Source organism: Heteronotia binoei, chromosome 5, assembly GCF_032191835.1.
Source record: "Heteronotia binoei isolate CCM8104 ecotype False Entrance Well chromosome 5, APGP_CSIRO_Hbin_v1, whole genome shotgun sequence".
NCBI classification, from domain to species: Eukaryota; Metazoa; Chordata; class Lepidosauria; order Squamata; family Gekkonidae; genus Heteronotia; species Heteronotia binoei.
The window spans coordinates 157,264,068-157,285,822 of record NC_083227.1 but is presented as its reverse complement, the minus strand read 5'-3'; the positions used below and the strand labels follow the sequence as shown (position 1 = coordinate 157,285,822).

At 42.3% G+C, this 21,755-nt stretch overlaps 1 protein-coding gene across 3 annotated transcripts in view; it reads left to right on the top strand.

Annotated features, from left to right (window-relative positions):
* The window catches only part of TENM2 (teneurin transmembrane protein 2), a 1,752,117-nt gene that overhangs the window by 1,397,059 nt on the left and 333,303 nt on the right, over positions 1-21,755 (top strand). For all 3 annotated transcript variants that reach the window (XM_060240624.1, XM_060240625.1, XM_060240626.1), the window contains one exon: positions 1,172-1,294. In XM_060240624.1, the coding sequence (XP_060096607.1) occupies positions 1,172-1,294 (123 nt within the window). The remainder of the gene's footprint in view (positions 1-1,171; positions 1,295-21,755) is intronic.

The following is a 21,755-nucleotide window of genomic DNA, read 5'->3' as shown; positions in this document are numbered from 1 at the left end:
GTCTGGGGTCCATCAAGAAAAAAGGTGAAAACTCTATGCATCCAATGTGATATGGGTATTGAAGGATTATGCCTTTGAGAGGAAGGGGATATTTGACCTGACTTTCTGCATATTGAGTTAAATACTGAGTATCCCCCTTCACCTGACAGTCGAAGATGATAAAGCATTCTGGTGTACAGTGCCCATGGAAAACACAGCCATCTGTAAATTATCTCCCCAAAGCCATTTCACTCATCACCAAGAATCAAGTATGCACTCAGCTGCAATGAGGCTCAGCTTTGAGTGTACCTTTGTGACAAATGCAAGTGTATGCAAATGTATTTGTCACAGTCACATGCTTGCTTCTTAGGTATACGTTGGTGTTTTCACAAAGCAACTTGTGAAAAGCTCTTGTGGCCACAGGTTTGACAAATATGAAAGTGCTTCTAAGAATAAGTTCAGTCAGCGTATAATGGGACAAAAGAAAGGAATTTATGTACCATGGGCAAAAGTGTCTTTATTGGTCCTTCCTCAAGTGTCTTAAAATCGTCTGTCCTTCAGCCCTTTTCCCACTGGTACAATTCTAAAACCTCTTCCACTCTATGGAGCTTGAGATAAAAGGCAATGTTTTCGAACAAACATTTAACAGGCACTGGGAAACAGAAGCTTTATACAATAAGATTTAAACATATGACAAATAATGTAAAAACACTCAGAAAAACTCCGGGTCCATTGTGAAGTTAGATATTAATTATGCTATACTGGTGGATATCAGACTTTCAGCTTGATGAAATACAAGATGGGTGTCCCACAAATTTCAGTAGGCATAGCCCTGCAGCCTTCCTGCGCCATAATAATTCTTCCTGTAAAATAATAATTCTTTATTTCGAAGGATTAGAGACTAAGAAACTCCCTCTTCTATCTCTTTCCCATTTAAAATGAGACATCGCTTTAGCTAATACATGATTATCATATAATACAGTAATGTATTAAATATAAACTATTACCAAGTCCCTTTCGTATTTTTTTTTTTAAGGCTGGAAAAAAGCTCCCTCCCACCGCGATATTCCTGAATGTGACTATAATTCAAAATGCTTCTTTTTTTTCCCTACATGAGGGTGGGTTGTTTTTCTTTCGGTAATGTTTGCATTGTGTGTTTATTTTTTTTTTTCTGGCTTTGTCTGTCTTGCAGCGATGCATATGCTTGGGCTAAACTGGCAGCTACAACCAGCAGATGGACACACCTTTAACAATGGGATAAGGACTAGTTTGCCGGGCTCTGATGATGTAGCGACGGTGCCATCTGGAGGTAAAGGTGAGGATACAGCAGCATCTTTTGCTCTTCAAAATCCCTCGAAATGCAAATTCGTCTTTCACATATTGTAACGTGGAGGTAGATTTTAAAATAAATGTACTCCGTTTGTAAATATGAAAACTATCCTTCTCAATTAGTTCCAAGGCGTATTGTGACTTGTATCGTTTTGAGTGCTGTATTTTTGTCTGTTGTCTGTTTTTAAAACAGAGCTGCACACTTGCAGTTGTTTTTAAAAGAATCCAAATCCTAGAATACTATTATTGAAGAAAAGTATTCTTAGAAGTTCGTATCATCGTTGCATTTTGCATTTATATTGCATATGTAGGACAGCAAAAATTAGGCATGAGAGATCTTTTCAGCAGTGTGGCTATCATTCTGCCTTTAACTGGACCAATCAACCAAGAAAAGTATGGCTTAAACGTACAAAATTGGAAAATGAACATATATGATTCATATTTTGCCGACTGATTTCATATGAACATATGAAGCTGCCTTATACTGAATCAGTCCCTTGGTCCATCAAAGTCAGTATTGTCTTCTCAGACTGGCAGCAGCTCTCCAGGGTCTCAAGCGGAGGTTTTTCACACCTATTTGCCTGGACCCTTTTTTGGAGATGCCGGGGATTGAACCTGGGACCTTCTGCTTCCCAAGCAGATGCTCTACCACTGAGCCACCGTCCCTCATTTTCCTGAAGCCTAGATTTCCCCTCTAGGAAAATACAGAGGTTTTTTTTTTAAATTACATGTATGCCAATCACTTTCAGGTATATAAGCATGTGGTAGTTTTTGGGTTTTTTTTATCATGCTAAGGATCTTCATTGTCCACTGATTTTGGTTGCACTGTTGGTAACATCAGGAGTGAAGGCAACATGGTATAGCCCAATATCAGATCTCAGAAACTAAGCAGGGTCAGTCCTTGGATGGAAGATCACCAAGGAAAACACTGGAGAGGAAGGCAATGGTGCACCACCTCTGCTTCTCACTTGCTTTGAAAGTCCCTTGCAAGGGTCGCCATTAGTCAGTTGTGACTTGACGGCACATATGTATGTAGGTCAGTGACAGTATGAATTCAGCACCATGGACAGGGTTTTCCAACTCTTCTTTTGCCAGCTGGCTTCTGCCGTCGTTCTTTGACAGCGGTTTGAGTTGCAGACAGTAGCATTTTATCTCGCAGTTTTGAGAAGCTAATCGCGGCACGAGAGGTAGCTTGGCAGTACCTTTTCTGGTCAGTTGGCCACTTTAACCATAAAAAAAATTAGTCATCTGAAGCACAAAGTAGCCGGAATTGTTTTCCATTTTTTGCTTTGTTTCTATTGTAGATTTGCTACTTTCCCCACCTGACAGGGCACTTGTACCTTTATCATTTCATGGCAGGCTGAAGTTCAGTAAGCCAGCTGTTACCTTTCATAGAGATGTAGTGATGAGAATACCTTCATCTGTTAAGTTTCTGCCTGTCATGCAGTTCTTGAAGACGCAGGAGCCATGACAGGAAAATAATAAAACGACCATACATAATATCTACGGACATTTTGAAAAACAAAGGTGGATTGGAATGGAAACAGCACACTGGAGATATTAAAGAGTTAGGAGGGAGTCTAATTATCTTACTAAACTCTGCTCCTCATAAAACCACTGAAGAGTGTTACATATGAACCTGTAGGCATCTGCTCTGCAATAGTGAAATAAAAAGAACTTCAAACCAGTAGCAGAAGCGGGGCATGGGAGCAGAACAAGTCTGAAAGGTTTGCTGCCTTTTCCTCTTCATTCACTTAATTTAAAGTTAATATTGCCAGGCCAGCAATTTTTAAGAAAGCCTCTGTCAAGCTTTTCACACGCCAGCTGTTTCAGGTCTTGCCTCCCTTGACTGGCCAGAATGACCTTTCAGAATTGACAGAGCTCAGAAGGAAGGCAGCGAGAACTTTTTTAAAAAAACCTCTGGCTTTCCAAAGTGTGTGTGAGAGAGAGAGACATACGTTAACCCTTGAAATAGGAACAGTGACATAATCCTGAATTATGCTACTTTCTGCAGTGCAGGGTGGGAAGGTTAGGCACATGGATGGCAATCCTCTGTGCACTTACCTTGGAGTAAGTATTATTGAACACACTGAGACATATTTCTGAATAAGCATGCATAAGAGCAAACTGTTTAGAGAAGCTCTTTCTGTGTCAGCGTACATGTGCTGGGTGGACATTTTGGCACTAAGGACTGGAGAGATTTTTCTCCAGCAGCTGAAGTGCTTTGTATCCAGAGAATATCAGACATTGAGCAGGGTTTTGTAATATGTTGAACTGCTATTAATCAATGCAATCTCAGAAGTTCTGGCCTGGTTTGAAAAACGCTGGCGAAACTGTAATAAACAAAGAGAATGATACACAATACAGGTCTAAAAATACCTCAAGAGACAACCTGAGAGGAGGGATGGAGCTGAAAAGTTGAAAGCAGGTATTTTTTTCAGAAAAAGATTCAAATAATATAATTTTATGACTCCATAACTAACTGTCCAAAATAATCAAATGGGGATAGGAAACAATTAGAACAAAATTAAATACAAATGTATACGAATGGGAGGAAGCAGTCAAACAACCAAAGAAGCAATCTCAAGCAGGTCTACTCAGAGGTGAGTCCCATTTTATTCAATGGGACCAACTTACAGAAAAGTGTTTAGGATTACAGCCAAATCTGTCTTTTCAAGCTAACGATTGTCTGTGAAAAGATCCTGAAATATACATCTCCCACATATTTCTATGACTCCCCCTTCTCAGTGTAGACACTTTCCCAGTCTTATGCTTTTTATGTTCACAAGGCACATCTGTCCCCCCAGCATCAGCTTTTGGGGAGTCATGTGGTGTTTTAGGACTTTGGGGGGATGAGGAGACAGAAAAGAGTAAGCACCTGTTCACCTTTTGTAGGATCCAACCTGTTATTTCAGGTAAACAAAAGTATATGGCCGTTTCCGCACTTGCCATTCACTCTGGGTTTTTTTCGTCATTAGATCTGAGGTGATCAAGTCTGTGGCAAAACAGCATCAAAAAAAAACTGGGACAACAGTGGGCTGAAACAAGGCTGACCACTGAAGGGAGGTAACATAGTGCAGAATTAGAAAGAAATGGAACAAAAAAAGTTTGAATTTGGTTTTAATGCAGAATTGCTTAGAGGAGCCAGCAGTGAACATGTGTCAAAGCAGAGTACAGAAAGGGCCTATATGTATAAAGAAAGCTGTGTCAGGGCAGGTAGTTCCATGGGTTATGGCTCTCACCTGGAACTTGTCTGGGGCTCAGGCAGAAGTGAAAATGCCTGCGCTGCAGGAAAGTGGCTGCTGCCAGGGGAAGGGCAGGACCAAACCAACCCACTGCTGTGAACAAAAGGGACTGAGAAGGACCACCAGAGGAGAGAGGAGGAGCAGAAGGCATGGCAGGGCACAACATGGAGATGGGCGGCCAAGGTGAGGAAGCTGGGGGACATGGACCACTTACCAGGATGCCGACGGGGGTTGCAGGGCTACAGAAGGTGCCTGGTAAGGCAGCTGTAGAGTACTCTGGCTCAGGCACTTTGAATGAGCCAGAGATGCAGGCAATGGAGAGGGTGGAGGTGAGGGCAACGGCACTGTAAGTAGCAGAGGAGGAAGGGGCTGGAGAGGAAGGTAGCTGACACGTGCCCCTCACAGGTTGTTTGAGGAAGCAAACTCCATGGGTCTGAGCAGCAACCACAGTGGTGCCAGCTGCAGAGAGGAGGGGTCACCCAAAAGTCGCTGAATCCATATGTGAGTTGGACTGCTGTCGAAATGGGCCCAAGACAGAGCTGACGTTGTGGCTGTGAGACATTGGGGAGAATATTCTTTGGAACTGTTTTGGGTGGGGTGTCAGGAGAAGGACTGGAGAGAGCAATGGGGAGCTAGAGCTGTTGAGGGTGGAGCTCTGTAAAAGGAGTCTCAGCCAATGAGGAACCAGGTAGGGCAATCCCATAAACAAAGGCAGAGTCCTCGTCTGAGCCTCTATAACCCTGTATTTTCACAATATATATTGCAAAACTCAAATCTCAGTTCTCTCAGTTCCCCGACGGCTATGTTGCATTTAGTTGTTTACTTTGGCTATGTTCTGGATACTTAACCTTGGCTGCTGTCAGAGGGGAGGTTAAATCCATTGTACCTGCTGTTGCCCTGCGGATTTGAATTGCAGGTTCAGACAGCAATATTCCATGGTTACCGTTTGTTTGAGCTTAATTCAAGGGGAAAACATCCTGACGGAAATAAATATGTCAAAATTGGAGATTAATTGTGGAATTCTGAGAGTAATTAACTGAGACCCTACCATTACACTCCATCCATCTCCTCTCAACCATGGAAATGACCCTATAGCATCTTCTTCCTTGAAGTGGAGTGACTGACTGTTGAGAGTTATCTGCCCTGTCCCCAGACCAGTGATAAACATTCCAATCTACTATTCCAAATTACATTACATTCTACTATCTATTACGTTACATCACAATCTATTGCCTTCGCACCATCCTCAACATCCACTGGAGTGACTTTGTGACCAACACTGAAGTTCTCAAGCGGGCGGAGGTTACCAGCATCGAGGCACTGCTGTTTAAGACGCAGCTGCGCTGCGCAGGGCATATTTCTAGGATGGAAAACCACCGCCTTCCCAAGATTGCCCTGTATGGCGAACTCTCCACCGGCCATCGAAATAGAGGGGCACCAAAGAAGAGGTACAAGGACTCCTTGAAGAAATCCCTTGGCACCTGTCGCATCAACCATCACCAGTGGTCTGACCTAGCCTCAGATCGCAAAGCATGGAGGCACACCATCCACCAGGCTGTCTCTTCCTTTGAGAACGCACGCATAGCTGGTCTTGAGGACAAAAGGAGATTGAGGAAGAATCGCACTGCTACAGCACCAACCCTAAATCAGACTTTTCCCTGCAGCCACTGTGGCTGGATCTGCCTGTCCCGCATTGGTCTTGTCAGCCACCAGCGAGCCTGCAGCAGACGTGGACTATTGCACCCTTCTTAAATCTTCATTCGCGAAGCCAAGCCGAGAGAGAGACTATTCCAAATTACATTACATTCTACTATCTATTACGTTACATCACAATCTATTCTTCTAATCTATTATTCAAAATAAGAAATAAAATAAAGAGGACACATGGTCCTTCTGGGGGATTGGTGAGATTGGTAAGGGCTGAATGAGGTTGTCATATGTAGTGAGCTAAGAAAGATAGTGAGATAACTTACTGATGATATATATAAGCTAAACCAGATAAAATTGAAAGAATACTTCATGAATTGTTCAGATACATTCTGATGGTGGCCAGAATAATACGGACAACCAAATGGAAAAGCCAAGAAGTGTCCAAAAAGTGAAAACGGAGAGATAGAAAGGCAGAATTATAAAAATAGCGAATTATAAAAATAGATGACTGGTCAAATAATTTGAAAAAAAAAATGGGGAAATTGCCATCCATACTATAAATAAAGATGAAACAGTAATGATTTGTATTAATTACTGAAATGCTGTCTATTTTTTTCAATTATTAAAATAAACATAGGCATTAGTATAGCTGTATTAATATAATTTCAGTTGTTACAGATATTATAATGGCACAAATATAGGTATTTTTGAAACAATATTATTCTTTATGAAATAATGATACACTTAAGAGCACAGAAGTTAACTTTGATTGAAATAAGAACTTTTAAATCATTATTATTTTACATTTTTATGAATACTTTTAAAAATTCTCTTAGATTTAAATTTGACTATGACAACTGTGATAGTGCTAGGATGTATTAGAATATATAAAGAAATAATGAATGTTAACAGTAGTAACTAATGATAATAAATGTCAAGTTTTAGTAACAAGCTTAGTATGTACAAATTACTGAATATTAGGTATCTTAAATGCTTATGTTTTATACTTACTCTGATGTTATTTGTCCTTACAAGGAATAAATCAGGTACATAGAATACTTATAATTTCCCCCCGTCTTTCTTTTCTGTACCCCATCTCTAGTTATAATAATTTTTAAAATATAAAAAAGAAAGATAGTGAGATAAGAAAGAGATAAGATCTCTGCATAGAATGCTTTTGCTGTAGGGTCCAATGCTATGTGATCAACAAACAACACTGCATACAACAGAATCTAAAACATGCTGAAAGGAATGCTGTAGACAGTCTCAGGAACAATCCAGGTATCATAATAAAGAGGGAAACAAAGGTGGATCCATTATCATCATGAATAGATCAGACTGTATCAAAGAGATTCAAAGACAACTCTCAAGTACTGCTTTTTACAAACACAGGAATACAAAAAAGAACTAAACAAGATTATAAAAGCATTATCCCTACACATTCAGGAGCAAATCCTTCCAGACACACCACTACAACCATGACCAGGCACCTTTTAGTTTCTACCTAAAATACACAAATCCGGCAACCCTAGACATCCTGTTGTCTCAGACTATCACTGTGGGTGTGTCTGGCTATATGAACTCTGTTCCAGGGCCCTATGCCTCCAGCGCTCCTACTTATATTCGTGACACCATACCCTTCTTGAGGAAAACACAAACTTTGAACAACCTTCCAGAGAATACTGTTTTAGCCACCATGGATGTGGAATCTCTGTATACTGTCATTCCCCACAAAGATGGATTACAAGCCATAAGGATTATGATTTCTCACACCATCACAGCTGACTTTGCCACCAAACTGTGCCATTTTGTTCTCACCCATAACAATTTCCATTTGGCAACAGCTTGTTCCTTCAAATTAATGGCACAGCTATGGGCACCTGTGTGGCCGCACAATATGCTAACATATTCGTGGCTGACTTGGAGCAGAACTTCCTAAACTCCCACCCACTCATATCTCTCTTATACTTGTGATATAGTGAGGACATTTTTATTGTCTGGACACATGGTAAAGAAGCCCTGGACATTTTCCACCAGGCATTCAATGACTTTTACCCCATCGTCAACCTGACAGTGAACCAATCTATGCAAGAAATACAATTTCTGGACACTACTGAAAAAATACACAATGAACACATAGAGGAAACCAACCAACTGACCAACAAACCTACTGACCAATGAACATACCTACATGCTTCAAGCGTACCAAATGACCCATTATATATAGCCAGGTTTATGCCACAGTAGCATATGTTCCAATCCTACAGAGATTCTCACCTAAGGGATCTATAACCTTTTTAGAACTAAAGTATCCACCTGGGGAAGTCAAGGAACAGATTAACAGAATAGTATGCAGAGAAACCCTGTTGCAAGACAGGCTCAAGAGACGATAACAGACCACCATTTGTGGTCACATAGGGCTCTCATAACAGTTCAGCACATCATCAGTGGCTTATAACCTCTACTGGATAATGACAGTTCTCTTTCACAAGTAATGGGGGATAAACTTTTTCTTACACACAGGCAGCCCCCCAATCTCAAACAACTCCTCACCCACAATAGTACAGCATTTAATTTGAACAAAGACACTGGCACCAGAGCTTGCAATAAACTCAGATGTCAACTTTGCTGCCACAAACACCCAGACAAAACAACAACTGGACCTAACAACATCATGATATTGTTTGTAAATTCCAGATTGGGTAGTTTGGGCACATAAGAACTGTTAGGGGAGGCCAATGTGGAGTTGGGGATTCCAGTGGCTGGGGACATGAGAGATATGGCTTTGGGGCAAGGTTCTATAGGAAGGAAAGGAGACAGAGATGTGGTCATGCTTTGTCTCCTTCCAACCTTCAACCCATCTTGAGATAAGTTGGTAGTGGAGCTAGGAAGTTGTACCCTCCTCCAACACTGATGTAATGCCAGGTCCACAGTGTGTGTATATATATATTTGGCCACTATGTGACACAGAGTGATGGACTGGATGGGCCATTGGCCTGATCCAGCATGGCTTCTCTTATGTTCTTATGTTCATTAATAATAAAACCTTTACCCTGCAAGTTACTTTGCAGATAAAAATGTGGACCTTGATTGCATAACTGAGGCCTTGTATTGTGAGAAAGGGAGAAAAGTACTTCTTTCTCTGCCTTCTCTATCCCATGCATAATCTTGTAAATCTCTATCATGACACCCCACAGTTGACGTTTCTCCAAGCTAAAGAGCCCCAAGCATTTTAACCTTTCTTCATAGGGAAAGTGTTCCAACCACTTAATCATTCCAGTTGCCCTTTTCTGCACTTTTTCCAATGCTATATCTTTTTTGAGGTGCTGTGACCAGAATTGTATGCAGTACTCCAAATGAGGCCGCACCACTGATTTATACAGGGGCATTATGATACTGGCTGATTTGTTTTCAATTTCCTTCCTAATAATCCCTAGCATAGTGTTGGCCTTTTTTATTGCAGTTGCACACTGTCTTGATATTTTCAGTGAATTATCTACCATGAACCCAAGATCTCTCTCTTGGTAAGTCTCTGCCAGTTCACACCCCATCAACTTGTATTTATAGCTTGGATTTTTGGCCCCAATGTGCATTACTTTGCACTTGGCCACATTGAACCTCATCTGCCATGTTGACGCCCACTCACCCAGCCTCAACAGATCCCTTTGGAGTGCCTCACAATCCTCTCTGGTTTTCACCACCCTGAACACCCTGAATCCTCCATCAGTCCTGGATTAAAAGGGGGGGAGTGGTAGTGCTTATCCAAGAGTCTTTATCCTTTAGGGCACTTCCTGCACCAAAAATTGCCTGCATTGATTGTGTAGACCTGGCATGGGGTGCTGAGGAGAGTTTGGCTATCTGGTTGGTGCACCAGCCACCTTATGCACCAGCAGATACCCTATTGGGCCTGCTGGAGGTGGCATTGGGATAGATGTTAGAACACCCTAGGCTTCTAGACTTGGCTTCTAGTCTTGGGGGAGTTCAATGTCTATGCTGATAAAGAAGAAGAGATTGGATTTATACCATGCCCTTCACTACCTGAAGGAGTCTCAGAGTGATTTACAATCTCCTTTCCCTTCCCCTCCCCACAACAGACACCTTGTGAGGTAGGTGGGGCTGAGAGAGCTCTCCAAGAACTGCTCTTTCTAGAACAGGTCCAAGAGTTATGACTGACTCAAGGTCATTCCAGTAGTTGCATGTGAAGGAATGGGGAATCAAACCCAGTTCTCCCAGATAAGAGTATGTGCACTTAACCACTATACCACACTGATGCTACCTCCTCACAGGTCATGGGCCTAGTATCATCTATGGCAGCACTAGGAGTCTCCCAGTTTGTATCGGCTTCAGTCCTCTGAATTCACATCAAGTAGGTCACACTCTGGATCTGATTTTGAGGATGGGGATTGTTGGTTCTGGAAGCCACTGATGCAGTGCCATGGTCAAATCAATTTGTCCTGAAGGCCTGTCTAAGAAGAAGAAGAAGAAGAAGATATTGGATTTATATCCCATCCTATACTTGGAATTTCAGAGTCTCAGAGCCGTCGCTATCTCCTTTACCTTCCTCCCCCCCCAACAGGCACCCTGTGAGGTAGGTGAGGCTGAGAGAGCTCTTATAGCAGCTGCCCTTTCAAGGACAACTCCTATGAGTGCTATGGCTGGCCCAAGGCCATTCCAGCAGCTTCAAGTGGAGGAGTGGGGGAATCAAACGCAGTTCTTCCAGATAAGAGTTCGCACACTTAACCACTACACCAAACTGAGCACCCCATCCCCTCCTTGGTTAGACATTGAGCTGATTTATGCTCATCTATGGAGACTAATAGATCCAATTAGTTTCCAAAATACTCTGCATGACCCAATGCTCCCTGGGGGGTCACTAGATGATCTTGGTGGAGGATTGGCATTGATGAAATCACAAACACACACCAACACCTTCTTCACAGCTATTAGCTGTGAGGCCTTTGGGAGTTATTTTGCAGATAAAAGCAGATAAAAGCTTGTCACTCCATGATGACCTGCCACCCATGGTTGATACGTTACATGAACTGAAGGTCACCTTCAGGTCATATATTGGACCAGTTCAGTTGAGTCTCTCAGGGGGAGGTTGACAGGATCCTGGCAGCTGTGAAACCCACAATTTGCTCCGTGTTCGTAATGGCTGGTAAAAGCTGGCAGTGACAGAACTCGGGTTCCCCTGGTGGATATTGTCAATTTGTCCCTGACTTCAGGGGTCTTCTCAGGAGCTTTAAAGGAGGCAGTGGTGAGTTTGCTCTTGAAACAAACCATCTCTAGACCCTACTGCCCCAGCTTACTACCACACAATGTTGAATCTTCTGTTCCTGGGCAAGGTAGCTGAGAGGACAATAGAAGAACTCCCAGCTCTTACCTGGATCCATTCCAGTCCAGCTTCCACCCTGGTTATAGGATGGAGACAGCACTAGCAACCCTCACAGATGATCTCCAGAGACAACTGGATTGAGGCAGGTCAGCATTGCTGTTGCTGCTTGACTTGACAGCAGCGTTTGACATGGTCAGCCTTGATCTTATGACCCACCACCTCACGAATATGGAGATACAGAGGACAGCCCTGCAAAATAAAAAAATAAAATAAAAAAAATATTATTAAAAATAAAAAAATAAAATAAAATAAATAAATAAATTATTATTATTATTATTATTATTATTATTATTATTATTATTATTATTATTATTATTATTATTATTATTATTATTATCAGTCTCTTTTCTCCATGGTCAGGGACAGAGGGTGGCATTCAGGGAGAGGCCATGTTACCCTTTGGTATGCAGCATAGGAGGCAATCCTCTCCTCAATGTTGTTTAACATCTATATGCACCCCCTTACCCAGTTAATCAGAGGGTTGGGCTGGGTTGTCACCAGTACAAGCTATATCTGCTGATGGATGCCCGGCCGGACTCTGCCATGGATATCTTGGCCAGGTCCTTAGAGGCTGTGGCTGGCTAGTTACAACAGAATCAACTGAAATTAAATCAGTTGAAGATGGAGGTCCTATGCCTGAGTTGTGATCGGGTGAGGTCAGGAATCCAACTCCTAACCCTGGGCGGGGCATTGCCGATGTCAATACCAACAGTGATGAGCCTAGGAGTGATCCTGGATGCCTCGTTTTCAGTGGAGGCTCAGATCACGAACATTGCCAGATTAGCCTTTTGCCATCTTCAGTCGGTCAGGCAACTGATACCCTATCTTTCCTTCCATGACCTGGCTACAGTAATCCATGCAATGGCCACCTCCCGGTTAGACTACTGTAACTCACTCTATGCAGTACTACCCTTGAACATGATGATGATGATGATGAATTTATATCCCACCCTCCACTCCGAAGAGTCTCAGAGCAGCTCACAATCTCATTTAGCTTCCTCCCCCACAACAGACACCTTGTGAGGTGGGTGGGGCTGGAGAGGGCTCTCACAGCAGCTGCTCAAGGCTGACCCAAGGCCATGCTAGCAGGTGCAAGTGGAGGAGTGGAGAATCAAACCCGGTTCTTCCAGATAAGAGTTCACACACTTAACCACTACACCAAACTGGCTCTCCATGACCCAGAAATTGCTGCTGGGACAAAATGCAGCAGCGCACCTGCTGACTGGGTGTGGGTGTCTGTGTGGCTGCACATTCAGCCAGTGCTGCAACAGCTGCATTGGCTTCTGGTTGAATATCAGATCAGGCTCAAGGTTATGGTATTAACCTTCAAGGCCCTATGTTGTCTGGGACCAATATACCCGCCTCTCCCCATATGTCCCCCAGAGAGTATTACATTCATCAGAACATCATCTTCTGGTCATCCTCAGGCCCAAAAGGGATCCACTTAGCCTAGTAGCCTGGTGGAATATGCTTCCAAATGAGATCAGGGTCCTGTGGGATCTGCTACATTTCTGCAGGGTCTGCAAAACGGAGCTGTTCCACCAGGCCTTTGGTTGAGACAGTGGGCGTCTGATTACATCAACCTCCCCTGTTCCAGCCCACCTATGGGTACACTAACTTATCCTATAGGCATTAGCCTGTGCCCACCTGTTTGATATATGGGTTTTCCAGCATACATTTACTCCACACTCCTGGGGTGCTGCTGATTATTAAATTTTAGCTTGTCATCATTTGTTAAATTGGTTCTGTGATTATTATTTTTTTTAAAAACAACTTGAAGTACTTGAATTGTTTTTATCTGTTTTACTAGCCTGCTGGGCCCACTTGTGGAGGAGGGCAGGATAGAAATCCCAAACAAATAAATAAATGAGGAGGTCAGCTTCAATACAGATATCCTCCTCCTTATCATCATCATCAATCATCATCATCATTTTCCTTCTGGGTAGTGCTTATTCACCCTGACCTGGATAGCCCAGGTTAGCCCAATCTCACCGAATCTCAGAAGCTAAACAGGGTCAGCCTTGGCCAGTATTTGGATGGGAAACCTCCAAGGAATACCAGCGTTGTGACATGGAGGGAGGCAATGGCAAACCACCTCTGAACTTCTCCTGCGTTGAAAACTCTATGGATTTGCCATAAACCAGCTGTAACTTGACAGCTCATTCGCCACCAGTGCTTTACATGGATGTAAATGGCTAGTTTGGCATGTAGAAGTAGAATTCTGTTACTTGTGCCATTCTTTTGTAATAGCTTTGAATTGTTAGGTGTTTGATACTTAGTCTGATCATCATTTTTACATATTTTGATATAACATGGGCGTATTATTTCTGAAAGCTATCGAGAGACAGATTAATCAGTAAGCAAATGTCTCGAAGGATTATAGCTTTTTGCATTGTACTTAGTATAGAAATCAATGTCCCATTATTAATATTCCTTTTATAGAGATTAATTTCTTTTATATAGATATAAATTTATTTTATATAGATATTACACAAGGTATAATCATTTTTGCGCAGGGGCTATTAGGGCTGTGTTTGTAATGTGGGTTTAGTCCGTTTAGCTGGTACAATATACCCTGTTGCTGGTAGATGATTTTGGTATCCTGACTGTATTTAGGATGGTATTCCATATTAGACATATGCTTTGTTTTATAGGCTTTGTTTTATTCGTTTAATTTTTCTTTATTGATACGGGTTGTTTCATAGGGCTTTCTTCATTATTGTTTGTTTTATCATTGTTTTCATATTCATGGTTCTATTTATTATTTTCCATTGGTTTGGGTAAGGGTCTATACCTGCATGGTTTTGCAAACTGGACAAAATTCAGAGACTGAAGTAATCTTTTCGGTTACCAAATTTCCAAATTTCAGATAGGCAGAATAAAGACATACACACACCTTTTAGGCAGTAAAAGGCACCTGTGTTTAACATTTAAGTATATGGTAGGATTGATAGGAAATATTCCAAACGGTAACAGACAGCCCCGCAGCAGAACCCTGCAGCTGTGTAGCTTAAAGAACAGTAACATTAGGTTAGGTTGAGAATGTGTAACTTGCCATGGCAGAGTGATGATTCAAATTTGGTCTCTCGGATCCTATTTTGAAACTCTGTTACTCCTAGTGGCTTTTGTGAGATGGCTGCTTTGAACAGTAGCAAGTAAACAGTCCTTGGCAAGCCATGAAATCGTGTGATATCAGGTTGCTTAGTGGTTGCTGTCAGGGCTGGTTCCAATGAATCCCCACCCAAGGCCTCCCCCCCAAAACCTTACAAGGGCCCTACTCCCTCCTTCTTCCTTTTACTGACAGAAACCAAGGCTTAAAGGCCAGCAATACTGTTGTGGATGCCTAAGAAGGACCACTGAAAGCATTAATTTCTTAAAGCTACAGGTTCTGTGCTATTATACAGGGGTTAATCCCCTTTTTAAGAGTTTCAGGTTCTTCTGCAAACCGGGGGCTTTTCCTTAGTCACTGGATTTAAGAATCCACCAATGAAGGCACATTGAGAATTAGATATATTGGTAATTAAAGAAACACACAAATCTATTTTGTATTGGATAAAACAGGACAGACCAAAATGGCATGTGTATCGCTTCTGAGTTCTTTGCAGTTTATGCAAGTGTCAATATCTGTGGTCTTTGTTATCCATTTTTATTAGTTTTTTGTAAAACAGTGGTGATTTTCACAAATTCCCCCTTCTCACTGCGGACTCACACGATGCTCTTCCTGATGGATTAATGAACCTTACGGGCAAAATTTCAGTATACTTCAGTGGAAGTTTGGAATTGGCAGAAAATGCGGTTCCCTCTTAAGAGAAGTAAGGGCATTCAAGTTTTCTTAACTGTGCAATCGGATACAGATGGGAGTTGCTATTAGCTGTAGTAGTATAACACCATGAAAGAATTCTGCATTTTACACAATTACAAAGAGTCTAAAAATGTCAGCAGATCAGGATTGGGAAGTGGAGATGAGTAGCAGATGCAAGAGTACAAAAAGCTTGAATGCGAGCAAGTGAAGCTATATACATTGCAGCATCATTTGAAGTGGAGACAGAGGTTAAAGGACTAAGGCAAACACTAATTCTAGGACATGAAAGATACCCATTAAATTTTCCTAGATAGTGACTAATAAGCTCAGTCATAAGACAGACAGTGTCTTTATATTGTCCTTCATTTATTTTCTGAGTCAGTTGGGGTTGCTTGAGATTGCAGTTTATGCGGTGCCATTTTCAGTATTTTTTTTTTTTGCAAGAGAGATGATCAAAAGAGGCCTTTGACCTAAGAGGTTCTTCATCAGACACTGAGAAGCTCTAAACTCCATTCTGCAAGGCACAAAAAAACCCCAGTCATTGTGACTGAGTCAACAATTCTTCTCTAAAAATAAATAAGTGATGTTTAATAGACATTGATCTTCTACTTCCAATGGGGCTAGATGCAGGTTTGATTTACAGATTAAGATGGTTTCCCTGGGCAAAAAGCAGAAATGTGCATCTAAAACTTCATTTCATAAAGTTTTTTTTTTTTACAAAATTGAAAATCAGAACTGCAATGTGTTTTTGCTAACTATGAATAAAACCAACCTACAGGACACTAATCTGTAGCATTTTTTTTAACAAGCCATTAGAGCCCCTCCCCTCACTTCAGGGTCTTCAGAAAGCGGCGGGGGGATGTCTTCTAGGCACTCCATGATTCCCTATGGAGACCAATTTCCATAGGGTGTAATGGAGAATTGATCCGTGGGTATCTGTGGCTCGGGGAGGGCTATGTTTTTAGGTAGAGGCACCAGATTTTCAGCATAGCATCCAGTGCCTCTCATCAAAACACCCCTCAAGTTTTAACAAGATTGGACCAGGAGGTCCCATTCTTTGAGCCCCCAAAGAAGGTGCCCCTATCCTTCCTTATTTCCAATGGAGGGAAGGCATTTAAAAGGTGTGTAGTCGCTTTAAATGTGATGGCCAGAACTCCCTTTGAAGTTCATTTATGTCTGTCACAACTTTGCTCCTGGCTCCACCCTCAAAGTCTCCTGGTTCCACCCCCAAAGTCCCCAGATATTTCTTGAATTGGACCTGGCAACCCTAATTCTATCAGAGCTGTTCTTGAACAGTTTCTGTCAGAGCTCTCTCAGCCCCACCTATCTCACAGGGTGCCTGTTGTGGGGAGGAGAAGGGAAAGCCACTCTGAGACTCCAAGGGAAGGGTGGGGTATAAATCCATCCATCCTCCTCCTTCTATCTTGTCGTTTCCTCAGGATTCTCATTGTGTGTGTTTTTTCTCTCTCTAACTCAAGCTTCTCGTCTGGAACAGTTCTCGTGATTTTGACTATTGGTTTGCATTCACCCACTAAAATATACACACTTGAAATTAGAAAGATGGGGATGACTCAGTGTGAGGAGAAACAGTCATTCAAGCAGCAGATGAAAACAAAATGAGCAAGCATCGTGTTCCTGCAGGAGCCCTTGGAAAATGCAAATTGCTTTTAAGTTGGTCATTAGTGCAAATGTTGTCATGGACGATATACATATTTAGGAAGGATGAGTTTATAGAATTTACTCAACCAAACTGCTGATATTTTTATAGATGGCGACACATGCGGTCTGACCGTGTGTAGATCTACTTGGTATTAAGTGCTGTGATGTCCAGCATGGCTGACTTTTGTATAGATATGCATAGCTTCAAACTGTTAAATATCCTTTTAGTCTAGTTATATTTTAGGAAAGCTTAAGTTCTGTCCGTACTATCTACTCAGACTGGTAACAGCTCTCACGAGTCTCAAGTCTTTCGCATCACCTAACATTTAATCCTTTTCATTGGAGATGCTACAGACTGAACCCAGGATCTTCTGGAGATATTGTATATGGGACCTTCTACAGAAGCTCTACCTCAGAGCCATAGCTACAGTCCATTCCTCTTTCAGTCTGACCCTCATGCTGATCAAAAAGAAGAATAAGAGACAAGGCACAAAGTGGAAGAAACACTCAGGGGAAAAAAAAACTTTCTCTTTTGACCCCCCCCCCCCCTCATATGGGACAGAACTTGGTTTAATATACGTGATGCATGTGTATGCTCTTCACACTGCCTTGGAGACAAGGCAGTGTGAGAGGCAAACACATAAATATTTCTGGAAACCAAGCTTGACTCTAGGGTTGCCAAGTCCAATTCAAGAAATACCTGGGGACTTTGGGGGTGGAGACAGGAGACTTCGGGGGTGGAGCGATAAGCAAAGTTGTGACAAGCACAATTGAACTCCAAAGGAAGTTCTGGCCATCACATTTAAAGGAACCGCACACCTTTTAAATGACCTCCCTACGTTAGAAATAATGAAGGATAGGGGCACCTTCCTTTGGGGCTCGTAGAATTGGACCCCCTGGTCCAATCTTTTTGAAACCTGGAGAGCATTTTGAGGAGAGGCATCAGATGCTATGCTGAAGATTTGGTGCCTCTATCTTAATAACAGCCCCTCCAGAGCCACAGATACCCCCAGATCAATTCTCCATTATACCCTAAGGCAGGGGTGGCCAACGGTAGCTCTCCAGAAGTTCTTTGCCTACAACTCTCATCAGCCCCAGCCATTGGCCATGCTGGCTGGGGCTGATGGGAGTTGTCGGCAAAAAAAAACATCTGGAGAGCTACCGTTGGCCACCCGTGTCATATGGGAATCCATCTCCATAATGAATAATGAAGTGCCCAGGAGACATTTCCCTCCCCCCCCCCTCACCGTTTCTGACGACTCTGAAGCGGGGGATTGGCATCTCTACTCATGAGTTGCTGAACTTCCGACTTCTTCAAAGTCACACAGAGCAACCAAAGGTTCAAGTTTACCTTTCCTATGCAAAGGACCTCGGAAAAGATTGTGCAACCAACAGAGGGTCTGGGCTGCTTTCACAGGCACTGGGAGCAGCCATGTTGTTCGGCCCCTGACACCATTCAGCCTTAAAGACACACCATCCCAAGAGGAAGCCTTTCCAAATGGAGTCTGAAGCCTCCAGAGGTGCAAAGGCACATGGTGGCTTCGGGGGCGGGGCTTCCCCTCGCCGGACAGCTGACTGGGAGTGAGAAGGAGCCTGGGAAAGCAGGAGAACCCCTGCTGGGACCTGGGGATTGGCAAGCCTACTTGACTCCCTAGGCCAGAATAGTGAAAAGGCCATCCCTGGATCCATGGTAGATATTATTTGTTGAGAGAACAATGGTGTACCTCTGTTGTTTCTGCGCTGAGGGACTAGTGGAGGTGTTTGATCTGCAGTCAGACAATGCCAAACTGTATCACTGCCCCAGGCCTGCGGCGTATTAGCTTTAGCAACAAGAAAGCCACACTGATGTCTACAGAAAAGAGGAAGAGCTGCATCTGAGCCAGGCTGATGGAGATGAGGTGGTGAGGCAAGGAAAGTCTTGGAGGTACTTGCTCCACTCATATTCATGAGGGATCTGCTGTCTAGGATGTCTCCCCACCCCTCCGCATGCCATTTGAGGGAAACCTAGGACTGATCTGATGCCCCCTCTCTTGCCTCTTTATCTTTACGGGGAAAGCTATCATCCCCATGCGTTATTGCTCAATAATGCAAAGGGTTTAACTTCCACTTACGTGAGTACAGAATTGTGTCGCTGCAACGCTCAGCAGATTCGGCTGTGCCTTTAGGCCAATAGATGCCAGTAAGTTTACATGTGCCTAAAGTCTAAGAAGGATAGAGCTGTTAATAATAGCCAAGAGAGTGAGTTGAAAGCGAGGAAATAAAACTTCTCCTTTTATCGCAAAGTAGCTTTTAAGAATTGCTCACAATTCTCTCAGTGCCCCACCACATAATTATAATGGAGAAAATAATATTGACTTACATCGTTGTGGTAAGGATCATGCAGTAATCACTGTCGTGAGTCACTGCAAACTGCCAAATTGTTCAAATCCTAGACTGATTTTAGCCAAGTTTTTTTTTTCACAACCTCAAGTCCATATCTTTAAGAAAAGGGGGGGGGGGAGAGAAAGGCAATTGGCAGGTCTAGAGTGGCAATTATTGTGATAAAAATATATTGATTCTCCCTAAAGAGCCTGCATCCTGTGTTATAGGTGGAGATCACTGACACAGAGATACAGCCGTAAATTGTTGTTGTTGTTTTAATTACAGGAATATAGTTGCACATCCAAAGTTTCTTGCTCCCAGTTGTGTGACTCATATACAAAACTATGCTAATTGAATGCTACAAATAAAAAAAGCCATATTGCAAAGACTTCACCTTTAGCAAATTAACATCTATTTGCATTAGTTGCAATTAAAAGAACGTATTGCTTTTCCACAAATATCCCACATTTACTTAGATACGTTTGAAATACTACTGTTAATCATTTGCTGCACCTGCTGTGGCTATTTTGGAGATGTATGATTCAAGTTTGTCATCTGTAGCAATTTCAAGCATTTTGTTCCTTAACTGCGGTTAAATCTGAGGAAGTTTTATTTACATTGACAACATGCGAACTAGTCATATAACAAAAAAATCCAGCATTTTCTATTTCAAAAAGTTCATTACGACATAAGCATTTTATAGACATGTCACGTTTTCACATTTATAGACATTTTCACATTTTCACAATACAGAAACAAGAGCCATTTCTACATACCAGAAGTCTCTACAACAGAAAAGGAAATATAGGAAAGCGCTGACTAAAGCTCTTCGTTAAGTATTTTTCTTATGCGGGGGACTGTGCATTACGTGATATAAGATAGATACTTCCATTAGCAAAATCGTAGGCAACTGTTATTTCAGAAAAAAGAATATTTTTCAATAAAGACTGTATACTATGTATTCTATGTCATATTAAATGTATACATCATTATTCTGTTATATTAAATTTCAAGACTTATGAACATGTACACCCAGGCACTTTTTTTGGGGGGGTGGGGGGCACTCTGGTTGTCTTCATTAAGCAGACACTGGAGAATCTTACCAAAATCCCAGGCTCAGTCTTCCACCAATATTTGGATTGCAGAATTGTGGAAGCACAGTTTCTTGGCACTTCAGAGATATTTTCTTTATTAAAATGAAGACTTGTATTGGTGTTCCTGCCTGGCTCAATAGAGCCATTAGAACAGAGCTTGGGGACTTGAGCACAATGGGCAGCAGGATCCAAATCCCTACTGCCCTGCTCCAATCACGGACCCCCTGCTGGTTTGAACGACCCAATAACATGCTTGCGTGGGAACCCTGAGTTGTATATAGTTAGCCTCTTTGGCCCTGCTCTTCAGTCTTATAGCGCAGCCCTATACTATGCTGTACCTAATAAAGAGCTGATAATCACGACCACCTCGCCTCTTCATTGCATGGAACCCACTATATTATACCTTTCCCACTCTTAATTTAAACTCATTATTGCAAGTCCTCTCCTCTGCTGCCAACAGGAACAGTTCCCTGCCCTCCTCTAAGGGAAAGCCCTTCAAAAACTTAAAGAGAGCAATCATGTCCCCCCTCAACTTCCTCTTTTCCAGACTGAACATTCTCAGGTCTCTCAGACTTGCCTCATAGGGCTTGGTCTCCAGGCCCCTGATCATCCTTGTTTCTCTCCTCTGCACCCGCTCCCTTCTGTCCACATCCTTCTTGAAGTGAGGCCTCTAGGACTGCTCACAGTACTCCAGGTGTGACCTGACCAATGTAGTGTACAGCAGAACTGACATCTTGTGACTTGGAAGTTATGCCTCTGTTGATACCCCCCCAAGATTGTGTTAGTCTTTCTTTTTTACCATATCACAGTGGCTGCTCATATTTAACTTATAGTCCACCTGTACCCCCAAGATCTTGTTCACACACACTGCTACCTAAAAGTGTATCCCCCATTCAGTATGCGTGTTGCTCATTTTCATTACCCAGATGTAGAACTTGGCACTTATCCTTGTTAAATCACATTTTGTTCACATCTGCTCACTTTTCCAGTGTGTTCAGATCTTGTTGAATTCTTTCTTTTGGTGCATTTGCTGCTCTTCCCAATTTGCTATCACCTACAAATTTAATGAGTAGCCCCTCCACACCCTCATCCAGATCATTTATAAAAAATTATTTTAAAGTACCAGGCCCAGAACCGAGCCCTATGGCACCCCTTTGGACACCTCCCTCCATTCAGATGAAATGCCATTGAAAACTACTATTTGAGTACACGTCTCCAACCAGTTCCTTATCCACCTAACT